The following is a 14,322-nucleotide window of genomic DNA, read 5'->3' as shown; positions in this document are numbered from 1 at the left end:
GTACTGTACGCCTGGATGATTTGATAATGAAGGTTATATGTCAGGGACTTAGGGCTCCTCTTTTAAAGCAACATCCTGTACTTGTTCTGTCTTCTGCAAAATGTACACGTTTGGATTTGTGTCTTTTTCATGAATGCTGAGAGTGAAATAACATTCTGTACTTTGATGTAGTAATTTCGGAAATAGTTTCGGATGACAAGTTACTGCATGACAATACCAATAAACACCACATAATATTCACTTTTCAAATTAAAAACAAACCATGGTGAAAATGAAATGCATTCATTACATAAAGATAATCATTTACTAAAATGTAATTGCATATATGGTACAATAACCTACTGTGTCACAGGATTGTATCAGGTCACAAAGTTGCGTTTACACCGAAGGATGAAGCACGAAAATGAAAATATTTGAGAAAATCTCCGTGATCCTGATGCCGATGGGACAGTAATTACTGAGCATTTTTGTACTACATCCTAAATCCCAAACAGGTTAAGAAATCTTAATCATGACAGAACGTGTTCCACTTTACTAGCTATAAATTGTCAGATGCCTTGGCTCCAGCCCTCTGGCTTATCGCGTTAGGCGACGATGCAGAGCGCGGCGCCACGCCACCTGTACCCCCACCCCTCCCTTCCCTACCTCCTCCCATTCTAGTTTCCCTACCGCCAGCATGAAGAAGCAGAACGTACGGACTCTGTCGCTAATCCTTTGCATGTTTTCTTACTTGCTGGTGGGAGCCGCAGTCTTCGATGCACTGGAGTCCGAATCCGAGAGTTCTCGGAAAAGGATCTTGGAGCTCAAGCGCAACGAAATGAAGAAGAAGTATCGCTTCTCAGAAGACGACTATCGGGAGATCGAGCGAGTGGTTCTGCAAGCTGAGCCCCACCGCGCCGGCAGGCAGTGGAAATTCGCGGGCTCGTTTTACTTTGCCATCACAGTTATCACTACCATAGGTAAGGCGAGTTACTTGTCTTTCTTCTCGTGGAAGAGCCCCGGCTTTGAGCAGACCTGTGAGGTGTGGAGGGCGTGGAGCTGCGCGAGTCTGGCGCTATAACTCGTATCAAAATCCGTTCTACGATCAGACAGGCGTGCAGAGCGCAACACCGTGATGTTTCAGGCACTGCCTGCCTGTTGCTTAGGCTGGAAAATGTGTTAATACAATAAGAGCAAATCTATCAGAAGCAGAGACAAACACTCGCCTCCAAAAATAGAACAGTAACTCCCTTCCCTCTAGTGTGTTACACATCTTCACACATCTTTTGTGTGTGCGTAAAGCTGGTCATGAGGATTTTTCTCTCGTCAAGCGGATACAATTATTTTTTGTGAATTTGTACATTTCCATTACTACATTTTAATGTAAACCAATCAACTTTTTATGTCTTTTCTGTGTTGTGCATTGATGCAGTCCACTGCCTCCTTTCTCTGAAATTTTATTTTATCCTTTTCATCTCTCTAGTGGTCTACCCGGTATATTAAGAACTAAGCCCAGCTTTGCTTATATTTAAATAATTCAGCCAGTGCATAGTGATAAAATGTACAGCATATGCTTATTAGTGCACACTTGTCCACATGTCCCAATCCTTCAGAAATGTAGATAGATAGATAGATAGATAGATAGATAGATAGATAGATAGATAGATAGATAGATAGATAGATAGATAGATAGATATTGTTAATAACAATTAAAGCATAACAAAAATACTAATTGCTTCTGCTTGCTTTTACAATCAACACATTTATTTAATGTGCCTAACAAAAAATTCTACACAAGTACCAGCATACAGAGTACAGTAAATACAATCCAGTGAATTGTAATAAGATGTGCAGTGATAAGCTTATTAATTCACACTTATCTGACTCTCATCAACAGACAGACAGACAGTTACATATACATACATATATACTGTTAATGACAAACTAACAAAAATGTTTATTGTTCTTCTCTTCTCTTGCAATTAACACATTCATGTAATGCATTGCAAAAAGAATTCTTCCATTCATTCATCCATTTCTGAAATCATCTTTAAATAGTGTGCACCCAGTTTGACATATAACATTGGGAATATATACTCTACATACATCTTGCATATAATATCATGTGCATGTATCCATTATATTATATTATATTATATTATATTATATTATATTATATTATATTATATTATATTATATTATATTATATTATATTATATTATATTGTTTCAGGAACCACCAGAAAAAAATGTGTGAAACATTAACTAAAATGTATTGCAGTAGAAATTTAAAAGGGTTTATGAAGAATTCTTTGGACAAAATAGATATATAAGAGATAAAGAAATTGTATGTTTGTTATGAGAAATCTGGAAGTAAGAGTTTGGATGAGCATGAATTGTGCAGCATTCCTGTGGCCCAAAACAGACGAGTGTTAGTAATGAAATAACATTGCAAACAAATGCAAGACAAGGAAGCAAAAATATTTTCACATATAGAAAACATACTGTATTCTTATTTTAATTAACTGGCACAAGAAGTGAATTGTTTTCTAAAATGACTTGACTCTAAACATTTGACCTTCCTCATTTGAATACGAATAATAAAATTATAGATAGATTTGAAATGTACTCAGTGATAGATAGATAGATAGATAGATAGATAGATAGATAGATAGATAGATAGATAGATAGATAGATAGATAGATAGATAGATAGATAATAGATAGATAGATAGATAGATAGATAGATAGATAGATAGATAGATAGATAGATAGATAGATAGATAGATAGATAGATAGATAGATAGACTTTATTGGTCTACAAAGGGAAGTTAAGACTTTACAGAATCTCAAGAACATTATTAATATTATAACATACAACAGCCCCACAAACACATGCGAGAACCTCTGGCTTAGATAATATTAAGAGAAAGCTGTTTCCATATAACAAATGGATTGTTGGTGGAAGTATGATACATCAGATTCTGGTCATATCTACCTAGTTGTGCCACAGGTTTACATTTAAAGCAACGTAACATTTCAACAAATCAGGTCCAGCTTGTTGTGTCTGCCATTTTGTAAATCTACAAAACCACAGATGTTCAGAGCTTTACACCTTAATACCGAATCTATTACTTTACTGTGTATTTGTGACATTCATTATAACTGTAATCAATCTTCTGAAGGTTACAGAAGTACCCGTAAGAATATCTAAATGCAATAAACTAACTAACTGTTGTAAAAAACAACAAATTGAATAAGAATATCTGATCTGATGAACAGACAAAATAGTACAATATATTTACAATTTTAATCAGATACAACATTTCCTTAAAGGAGTGTTTTAATATGAATTTATGCAAAGCTTCTTGTTAATTTCTGTAAATGTCTGACAAATTGCAGAGTAATTTTGTTGACATTTATGACATTTAGTTAGTCCATAAGATTTCATTTACTGCTTTTATTTTCCTTTTTTAAGGATATGGCCATGCTGCTCCAGGAACAGATGCTGGGAAAGTGTTCTGTATGTTTTATGCAGTGCTGGGGATCCCACTTACTTTGGTAATGTTCCAGAGCTTGGGTGAGAGGATGAACACATTTGTCCGGTACCTGCTAAAGAAAGTCAAAAGCTGTCTAGGTATGAGGAGGACAGAGGTCTCAATGGAGAATATGGTGTTGGTTGGCTTTCTTTCCTGCATTGGGACACTCTGCATTGGGGCGACTGCTTTCTCTCACTTTGAAGGCTGGACTTTCTTCCATGCCTACTATTATTGCTTTATTACACTCACAACCATTGGCTTTGGGGATTTTGTAGCTCTCCAAAAGAAGGAGGACCTTCAAGAAAAAACGCCCTATGTGGCCTTCAGCTTTATGTACATTCTTGTTGGGCTGACTGTGATCGGAGCATTTCTTAATTTGGTGGTCCTTCGTTTTCTGACCATGAACTCAGAAGATGAAAGAAGAGATGCAGAGGAACGCGCCTCAATAAAAAGAGAGCGAGATATGATTGCATTGAGCATGGGGGAAGATGGCAGGAGCCACAGCACTCTTTTCTTGCCTATGGAGGAAGGGACCAGCCGTACTAACCTTCTTCCATTGGTCAAGGAGGATCAAGAAGACATGCAGAGACAACGTCCTTTGAAGCCTGAATCCAGGATTGGAAAATTTTGCTCCTGCATATGCTACCGTTCTCAGAATTGTGATAGTCCCCCTGGATCACATCAGGAACATTTGAGTTGCCATACTAATTCAATTTACTACAATTCAATTTCCTACAAGATTGATGGTATTTCATTAAGCACAAGGGACAATACAACTTTGTCTTCACCCGGCAGCACACTATCGCCAGGTCACTACAGTCTCGGGGAGCACCTGAGGACCCGAAGAAAATCCATATAAGCATTGTAACAGTATATGGATACGTATGAGGTCCAATACCTTTATTATATCTAGGCCATGAACTGGTTATCATGCCAAATATGAGTTTCTTGACTTTGTACAGAACGGGTCAGTTAGTTCGAAGGAACTGTTTACTTTTAGCAAGATGAGTGCTGGGAGGCTCTGTAGATCATTTTTTCCCCCCAGATAACTGGTACTGATAACTTGTCTCACACGCAGTACAGTCTATACAGTTTGCCACTTATTTCTTCTTTCGCCCATCAAGGCAGCTGCCCAGAAACAGAGACTGTTGTGCAAGAAAAAAGAGTCACAAGAGACAGCAGCAGTCATGAAAATGAGCTATAAATTCTATCTAGTAGATATATGGCATCAATTTAGTTACACTTTGTTCTGGGGGATGCAAGAAATATTGAGAAAAAACTGTGATAATTCTCTTTAATGTTTTTCTGAAGGAAATTCATTGGCAAGTGCCATATAAATCTTGGAGGTGCCAGCCAGTTGGGATTCTCAGTTATTCTTTGAGCTGCACTTTTAGCTTTCCCTGCCAATCAAAGGTGGGCTGAGCACAGTTCTAGACCTTTCACCTTTCTACATTTTCGGAATAACTTCAAGAAGGTAAATTTAAAAGAGTGTATATCACTAACTAGCCAACAAGTCAGTGGTAGAGTATTATTGAGTAAGAACCCCCCAAGGATTACCCTACAATATTCTGTAATTAAAATTAAACAAATGCACATTTTGAAATCATCTCCTACTGAACAGTAGACTGAGAAACAGCAGATAAAATAAGGTTGCTTACTGACATTTTAGTACTTGTATGGTGAACTGTCAGCTTATACAAGGCAAGGAATGTATCCTTACCATTGTGAGGTCTCTTTAAGCTTTAATACAAAGCACTTTACTTAACTAAATGTTGAAACAAAACTGATGGTATTATGATTTCCTGTAAATCAGTACCATGAACTTTTATAAACATTTTTAACCTTACAGTTTTGGCATTTGTCCTTTGATACCAAAATGCCTGTTTCTACATTTGACTCTGTCTTTAGCTTTTTAAAGTTCTTCCTGCTTTATAGAATTAACCGCACTCCTGCCCTCTCCCTTATGATGTTTATAAAATGCTTTCCAATATCTGGTTATGTTTTCCAAAACTGCTTGTAACTACAGTATAATTACACATGGTTGACAGACATTTGGATAAAATTGTGCTCTATAATACATCAGGTTCAGAAAATGAGAGAAGGCGTAGGAAATTCTATTACCATAAACATCCTTTGTTTTATTGGTTTGAGGGCTGCTTAAGAGCACACGAAGCACTTTTGTTGCAGTACTCCAAGAGTATGGAGTAGCCAGGGCAGGAAGAGTGTTCATCCTGACATTACACACAGGGAAGTGTGTGATGTAATAGCTTCTATGTACTCTGAGCTGGAAGTCTTAGCCAGAGACACCACAGAGCAAATTCCTGAACCGACTCAAATGGTATTGTGAACGCTGTTTGCCCCGTGGAACTCCAGTGTGGAAGTCCAGGCAGGTACAGGGGTGGAGAGTTGGGAAGAAACTCAGCCCGATGTTGTGCTTCTTGAAGCATAGGAGAGTTCTCCTAATACTCAGTATGATGTAACCCAAACAGGAACGCATAGCCAGTGACACAACAGAGCAAATTCCTGGACCTACACAAATGACGTTGAGACCCAGCCTCATCCTGTTGAGAGGTTGTGTGTAGTAGTCCAGGTGTTTATAAGAGTGGAGGTCTGGGAGAGAACTCAGCCCGACGTTACACACGTGGATATGTGGTGCTTGAATCTTGCACATTGTACCATCCACAGAACAGAGTAGTTCTCCTATTGCTCACTGTGATGTAACCCAAACTGGAACGCTTAACCAATGTTGCACAAATTCCTGGACAGGCACAAATGGTGTTGTGAAGCTGCACAGGGGTACAGTGGGTTAGTCCATGTATGTACAGTATAGGAGTGGAGGGTTGGGAGGGAAACTCAGCCTGATGTTGCATACGTGGAAGCATGCTGCTTGATGCTTAGAAGTTGTGCTATCCACAGGGTAGGGATGTTCTTATGTTACTTGGTGTGGTGTAACCCGAACTGAAACACTTAGCTGGTACTACCACAGAGCAAATTCCTGAACCTACACAAATGGTGTTGTAACCCAACTTTGCCCAGTGTAGGGGTGGACTGTTGTACTCCAGATGTTAATAGGAGTTTTTGGCTAGGAGAGAGCTCAGCCTGACATTGCATTCATGGAAGCGTGCTGCTTGAAGCTTACAAGTTGTACCAACCACAGAACAGGGAAGTTCTCCTATTCCTCAGTGTCATGTAGCCCAAACTGCTTAGCCAGTGACACCACAAAAGAAATTCCTGTTGTGACCTGGCTTTTTCCTGTGGAAAGGTGGAGTCTAGTAGTCCAGGTGCGCGCAGGAGTGGAAGGATGGGAGAGGACACAGTTTGATGTTGCACATATGAAAGCATACTGTGTACAGCTTTGAACATTTGTATATTGCTTCTATGTAATTAATATATTATATATATGTTAATATTTGGCCTTTGATCTTCCAAAAAGCTTAGTGATCTTTTGCTTTCCTGCCACTTCCACATTCTTAGAGAAATGGGGTGGAGGGTTTCTCTACTATTCCCATGGCTTTGGCATACACATGTTAACTGTTTGGAAACATTTACAACATGGTCTGAAGGGTGGCTTCTGTTTAATAAAAGCAGAAATTATAAATAAATAAATTGTCAAACTCAGACCACTGGAAAATCACCCCAAATAGGCATACAAACTTATCCATCAAAATCTCCCAGTTCTGAAAGTACATAGTGTGTGTTACACCTGAATCCAGAGGTAAAGGTACTCATTGCCGAGATGTTTAATAGTGTACATGCACACAAGACCTCTTGCCATAGCCACCTCACTGTTAGTGCTAGCCTTTGCAAAGTCATTACTTTTAACATACCTTCTTTTCTGAAAAAAAAAAAATCAAAACAGTGGGTTCTCTCTGTAGTAGAACTACCTCTCATTTATTCCCTTTTCTTTTTTTACACTTTTCTTTTGGAAGAATCAGTACAGTAAGAGTATGAACAAGTTTCGTTCCGAGAGCGCATTCGCAAGTCCAATTTGTTTAGCCTAGGCACCCAAAGAAAACAATGCAAGCCCCAACCCTCAACAGCTATAGAAAACATGTACATGTACAGCTATTTGTACACAAAAAAGTTCTTTTTAAAGTTAATATTTGTATCTTTGTTATAGATCTCTACTATGGTCATATGGTGCAATTCCCCGAGGGTGATCCAGCTTGCAGGATCCTCATTTTTGAGAACCTGATTGTCTGGACCAGGCCAAGGGGATGCATACATAACACCTGGCTGCAGCAGATAGAAGGTAATTTCCAGAAGGTGTGACTGAACCGCGTGTCTGCCTGGAGGGTTACCAACGAGGATCCCAAGCTGTTTAGCTGTGTGGTGGGTGCAGCAATGCGCTGTACCAGTGCATGCTCCCCAACCTAACCTGATCTGACCTAATCTCTAGTACAATTTTTACAACAAATCAATTTTTTGCAATTTTTTATTCCCATTGTTTTCCATCAGCTGATCTCGGTACAGTAGACACTTACCACTAGCGACCAGGCCTACGTATGCAGACCTAGCATACCTTTCACTCCTCAACTCTTATCAAAAACATGTTATTTATACAGTACATAAAGTACACATAGCTTTTAAAAGTCAATATTTTTACTGTGAGATTTTTGAGACCCCAACTGTATTGTGTGCCAAAACTCTGTTAACACAGGCACGGATAGCTTGTCCACCACAGGTACAACTGCAAGTTCACCATCTATAACGTGTCTATTGCCTGCTGGTTGATGCAGGGAACATTTAAAACTAGCCTCTGACTTGGCTGTATGTTCACTTGCTGTTTTCTAAGAAGTGCATGAAGTCTGTCTACTCTTTTAATCTGAGAAGGGAGCGACTGCAAAATGATGACAGCATCACTGCATGCATGCTGGGGTTTCTGAGAGTGCTGAAGAGACAACTCCAGTTTGAATAACTTTGAGAAGACAATAAAACTGATCTTTTTTAGAAATATGGACTTAGTTTCTTCTCTCTTGTACAAGTCTATGACCCACATATTATTTACACACAGTATTTCTGTATTGATTTTGAGTGCATTAAAACAATGAACAACCAATTTTTTTTCATGTTTTCAATCAGCTGATCTCTGTAGACTCACTTACAGCTAGCAAGCTGGCATATGTAACAAAATTATGTTCCATGATCTTGTCCTTGTTCTTTAGAATCATGCTGATGGTTGAACAGTTCATATTATATGAACAAGCGACATCAACCATCTTTTTGACTTGCTCTACTCTCTCAATTATTTTCACTTTTGTCTCCATCGTTATTGTCTGGCACTCCTTAGCAGTACACCACCACTGTTTTTACACTTAATTCCAAACATCTTGGGCTTGAAATAAAGCGTGTTAACTCAACGTTAACCGAGATACACCCAAAAGCATAACCATGCATGATTCATGCACATGAATGAGAATGTAAGCAATAATAGCATGGGTTTTGCACTTCACATAGAAGTAGACATGCAAACTAACTAATGCGCTGCCTCAAAATTTGAAGGTATGGTGCAATTTTTTATTTTTCACTTATTTAAATATTTTTTAATTTATTAGACATGCACGTTTGCATCTTTGAAAGTTTGTAACTTGAAGGTTTGCATGTAGGGGACTTATTGTACTCCAATGCATTTGATCCATTATAGGAACTGACAGTACTGTTTGAACTTGATAATGTAGAACTATCAAAGTGACAAAAGTGACAAGCTTCAGTGTCACCGGTGCTTTCATAAATGACCATTAGACCCACTCGTAACTACGTAATGGTTGGATCAACATCCAGAACACGAATGTACTGATTATTTTTTGCTTTCTTTTACAGTCTGCTTTTAATGGTTGTTTTTATACTAAATTATTACAATACTACACATAAGCCTATAATTTTCTTACAGGATTCCTGCACATTTTTTTTTGTTGTTAGGGGACTTTTTACTTCAGATAATGTGAGTATGTAAATATAGAGGGAAAAAAATGTATTTTCAAACCTAAGGAAGTATGCTATCAAGAGGTATAAACAAAAATAACAGAAGCATAACCAGTTGTCTATGCTGCTAGGAAGGACGAGGCACTTGATCAAAGTTCTTTTGAATTGCACTCTGTTTTATTAAGTATTTTAGATTTGGATAGCTAGCCTGTTGGTGAACATAGTGTACAGGGGGCTTTATGTATGCTGCAGCACCTGGAGACCACTGGCATTCAGAGGGTACTTTATAGGCAAAGCGACCCATGGAACAGAGAGCATGTCTTCTTTTATTTCACAGATACACCTACAGTGGCTGGGGTGTCAATATAAATTTTACATTTTCAGTAGATTGTCTCTGAGATTCCCCATAGCCCATAGAATCAGAAGCTACCAGGCCCTGTCCCAATGAACTAGCCCATAATTTATCCCTGTTTTAACTGAATGTCTGTAAAAGAAATTGAAATGCAAATTGACAAAAACCTACTGCAGAATAAGACTGTCGCAGTTAATGGAATATTCCACCCCCAAATTTTTTTTGTATACACTAATTACCCTGTTTAATTTTTAGTGATCACCGAGACAAATTTTTAAGCTCCTGTTTTCATGCAGAATGGAGATTAAAAAGTTTCTGGTAGAGACTGACACTAAACCACAGCAACCACAAAAATACTTATTTCTATAGCACATTTTCATACGTTTGATGTGGTACAAATTGCTTGACAAGATGTTAAAGAAATAGTTGCAAGAAAAGATAAATTAAATTAGGTAAGAATAATCCTAAATGAAGAAAAAATAAATCAATATGGGCAATCACACCAGCAAGCTAAACGTCTGTGAAAAAATTTCATGTTACTCATGATGCATGATGCATGATTCAAATCATCCAGTCATGCTCACAACTGCAAAACGCCTGTATTTTTGCTAAAATATTGTGAAACAAATACATCATTAAAATCATATGCAGACTGTGGTCATGTCGAAGAATGACAGCTCCACACAGTAAGAAAATTTGGAGTGCCATCTGGGTCGTCCCGTTTATTGTCGGAAGACTCAAAAACACAAAACAAAAGGTAACTCTCTTTGGTGTGAATTCTCCCCATTATGTGGGTTTCCTCTTAATGAGGCTTTTCAGGCTGATTAGCCAAGATCTCTGATCTGGCGAGTTGCTAGTGCCAATAATGATGTCTCCTTCCGGGAGGCTCAGGTTTTTCTGGAGGTTGAACTGGAATGAGCGGGGTCACTTGCCCTTACTGGGCAGCTTCTTGACACTGTGGGGAAAGAAGGAGATGACAGTGTTAGTGACAGTGCCCTCTCTTGTCCTGGCAGATTATTACAACCTTGACTGTACCTGTGAGGAGGTCCTTAAAATGCACATGCAGGACAAGACATATGTCAGTCAGTCATTATCCAACCCGTTATATCCTAACATATGATCACGGGGGTGTGTTGGAGCCAGTCCCAGCCAACACAGGGCGCAAGGCAGGAACAAATCCCCGGGCAGGGTGCCAGCCCACCGCAGGGCACACACACACACCTACACACCAAGCACAATTTAGGATCACCAATGCACCTAACCTGCAAGTCTTTGGACTGTGAGAGGAAACCAACGCAGACACGGGGAGAACATGCAAACTCCACGCAGGGAGGACCCGGGAAACGAACCCAGGTCTCCTTACTGCGAGGCAGCAGCGCTACCACTGTGCCGCTGACAAGACATATAAAAAATGTAATTCTCAGTTGGACTATTCCTTCAAACAATTGGTCACTACTTTAAAAATATTATAATATATATTCATACAATGCTATGCACTAGTTTCCAAAGAAAAGAATCTTTTCTGGTTTTGATCAGAGACCAAAGTCAATGAAGTAGTAAGAAGAGAGTGACTTTCTAATCATTTTGACTTGACTGGTTGCAAAATCATCATATACTGTAGAACAGAAGTTTAAAAATAGAAATGGCAATTTAAATTGCATCATGGTTTTTGACAAATTCTATACCCACTGTAGACATGTACTGTTATATTTAGATAATCGTTATTTAAAACCATTGATCTTTGAATGAGTATATTTCAGAGATTACACAGAAGTCCAATAATAATATTGTACTGTTCAAGGGAGTAAACCATTCTTAAATCAATTGGGCCTGAATATAAAAACACTTTTGAAAAATTTCAAATGTTTCAAACAGACATCTATCTATTCATTTTCTGAACCTTCTTCTCTCATTCTAGAGTCATGTAGCTAAAGCTTATCTCAGCACCAGCAGCTGAAATGTATTCCCCAACCCTGGATGGGACACCAGTCCATCCCAGGGCAAACACAGTCACACCAGAATGATTTAGAGCTGCCACTTCCTCTAACGTCACATCTTTGGGATTGTGGGAGTAACCAGAATGCCCACACTGATGCAAGAAGGACACACAGACCTTATGCAGATGAAAGGCCGCATCCTGGCCTCTTAGGCTAGCCACTGCATAAAAAATAGACTTGAAAATATTGAAAAATGTAGTGGTTTGGGATTTTTAATTGAAATCTCAAGGATAAAGGTTGCAGTCTGATTGCTTGCTCATTGAATACCATGAGCACGCCTGTATTACTGTAAAGAAAGCATTTTTGTGTTTGGTGATTTGGGGTTGTGTTCATTGTGAAATATCCATTCATTTTTTAGCCAATTTTATTCATTAGACTGTGGCAGGGAACCTATCCTGGCCATTGGACCTTACGTTATTCTTTGTTAATTAGCATTGGCTAATTTTATTTTTATATTTTTTTTCTTTCTGCATCTTGTAAAGCACTTTAAGCTACATCATTTGTATGAAAACATGCTATATAAATAAATGTTGTTGTTGTTGCCAGCACTGATCATAAGGCAGGAATAATCTCTGAACCAGTAACGTAGCACTGCACGGATTACACTTTAACTTGAGCATTCATAGTTTTCATACTCTTCATACTCTGTACATTTAGCATTCATTTGCTCAGAGGTTGATGCGCTTGCTGCTTCCTGAGCAGCTCTACTTTTCTCTACCCTAGCAGCTCGCTTCTTCTCTTCTTTCTTTGGCATCTTTTCGCATTAAAAGTGATTAAGTCAGTGTTTGTGTTGCAATTACTTAGTACGTTTTCTTTCATTTTTCACTTAAGCTGGCACTTCAATCTACCTCAAGAATAATTTAAGATATGGAAGTGACGGCGAAGGTGGTAGGGATGAGAACGGCGCACCCTGCTGGCCGCTGCTGAGAGTTGATTCTACAGTAAAATAAAATAAAAATAAAAAGAGGAATAACCTTGGTAGTCAAGCATCACCCCGAAAGCGGATATTAATTGACATGTAGTATACGTGTACCAAATTTCAGGTCAATAGGTCAAACGGTTTGAGAGCTACAGGTGATTTAAAATCCTGGACAGACAAACGGACAGCCACGGTAGTGTATTATATAAACAGATGGGATACCAGCTGTTTGCAAAGAATACTCTGAAACACTCACTCATAACTGGTATCGACTAATATTATAACACACATAGGCCTATAGAACATGAGGAACACCGAGTACCTTGAGAGAAACTCTTAAAGACATGGGGGGACATGCCAACCCCCCACAGTGACCTGAGGCAGGATTTTAACTCAGGCCCCTGGAGCTGTGAGGCAGCAGCACTAACCTTTACACTGCTGTGCTGCCCAACTATGAAAATAGTTTAATATAAGAAATGATAATTCATGTGTAGTAAACCAACATACTTGAAGGTCAGCTTTAAGACAGAGTGATATTACCTTAAGTATATGTTTAATTGGAGAATTTGTCTGGCTTATTATCTGAGATTTATCTTCATTGGAGAAAAAGAAAAAACAAAATAATGATACTACTTATTTAACAAGGCATTAACACCTGAAGCGGATTCAGATACCTTTAGCTAACAAGGCACTCTAACAAAGTCTCATCGGGAAGTAACCATAAGCACAGCAGCTATCGCACAGAACTGTGGCTTGTCCTTGATTTACCAGTTCTACTTGGTTTTGTGTTTTACATTTCATTTTTGTTTCTGCATCACCACTTCACTCCTGCTATTCACAGCCCACGTAGCTCTGTCTCAATATGGAAGCAATCTACAGCATGTTTGTTACTGCTTCTTAACTTGCTCTTTTGGGCAGTCATTTTACAGGGATCTAATATCATCTGACAGCGCATTTCAGCTTTCTAGAGAAGCTTCTCATGTGATCTCCCTTCAGCATTTCTGTTTTTAATAATGAAATTTCACTGGACATCTATAAGCTCAACAGTTAGCACAATTAGCCAAAATGGACCAGATAAACTTCGAGGACAACCTCAAGGCAGACATGTAATCCAATATGTTAATCCTTAATATTGTGAGTTTTTTTTTCCCAGGTGTTTTTTTGGTAACCATATGTTTTCTCATTAACTTTAAAAGCATTTTAAATGAGGTATGAAAAGTAATACATGGAAGTGACAAATCAGTGTTTAAGGTAAATATTGCATGTAAAAACTTAACTAATGGAACAAAAAGAAATGAAGGACGTGGGATTGACTTTGTTTGAAGTTTTAATATTTCAGAAAATGTCTTGGATTGACCTAACAATAGAAAGGATAGCCTACTGCTTATAATTGTATATTACTTGCCTGTTTAGCATGGTTTATTTTTGTCAGTAAATAATTACAAAATTTCCTTCACTTTATTTGCTTCATCATTTATTTTCAATACATTTTACTTTGTGTGGACGAAAGTCGAGACAACAGTAGGAAGACACCAATAAAAAAGTAAAAAAGCAATTTCTTTATTCTTGGTGAGAGGAGGCTTGCAGCCCCTGTCAGCCAGTTCCACTGACAGTTA

General features: G+C 38.4%; 1 protein-coding gene across 1 annotated transcript; it reads left to right on the top strand.

Moving 5' to 3' along the window:
* The first annotated feature begins 666 nt into the window (after positions 1-666).
* Positions 667-6,256, top strand: LOC114658418 (potassium channel subfamily K member 9-like). The gene is made up of 2 exons (XM_028810493.2): positions 667-959; positions 3,456-6,256. The coding sequence occupies exons 1-2, from the start codon at positions 677-679 to the stop codon at positions 4,373-4,375; spliced, it is 1,203 nt and encodes a 400-aa protein (XP_028666326.1). The 5' UTR covers positions 667-676; the 3' UTR covers positions 4,376-6,256.
* Positions 6,257-14,322: the final 8,066 nt, after the last annotated feature.

Source organism: Erpetoichthys calabaricus, chromosome 10 (genome assembly GCF_900747795.2).
Source record: "Erpetoichthys calabaricus chromosome 10, fErpCal1.3, whole genome shotgun sequence".
Taxonomy (NCBI): domain Eukaryota; kingdom Metazoa; phylum Chordata; class Cladistia; order Polypteriformes; family Polypteridae; genus Erpetoichthys; species Erpetoichthys calabaricus.
This window is presented reverse-complemented; position numbering and strand designations above follow the sequence as displayed.

Excerpts from the sequence above, each read along its gene's own strand:
- LOC114658418 (XM_028810493.2), top strand. The coding sequence starts at position 677 with ATGAAGAAGCAGAACGTACGGACTCTGTCGCTAATCCTTTGCATGTTT. Across the intron at positions 960-3,455 it reads CACAGTTATCACTACCATAG|GATATGGCCATGCTGCTCCA; the intron begins GTAAGGCGAGTT and ends TCCTTTTTTAAG.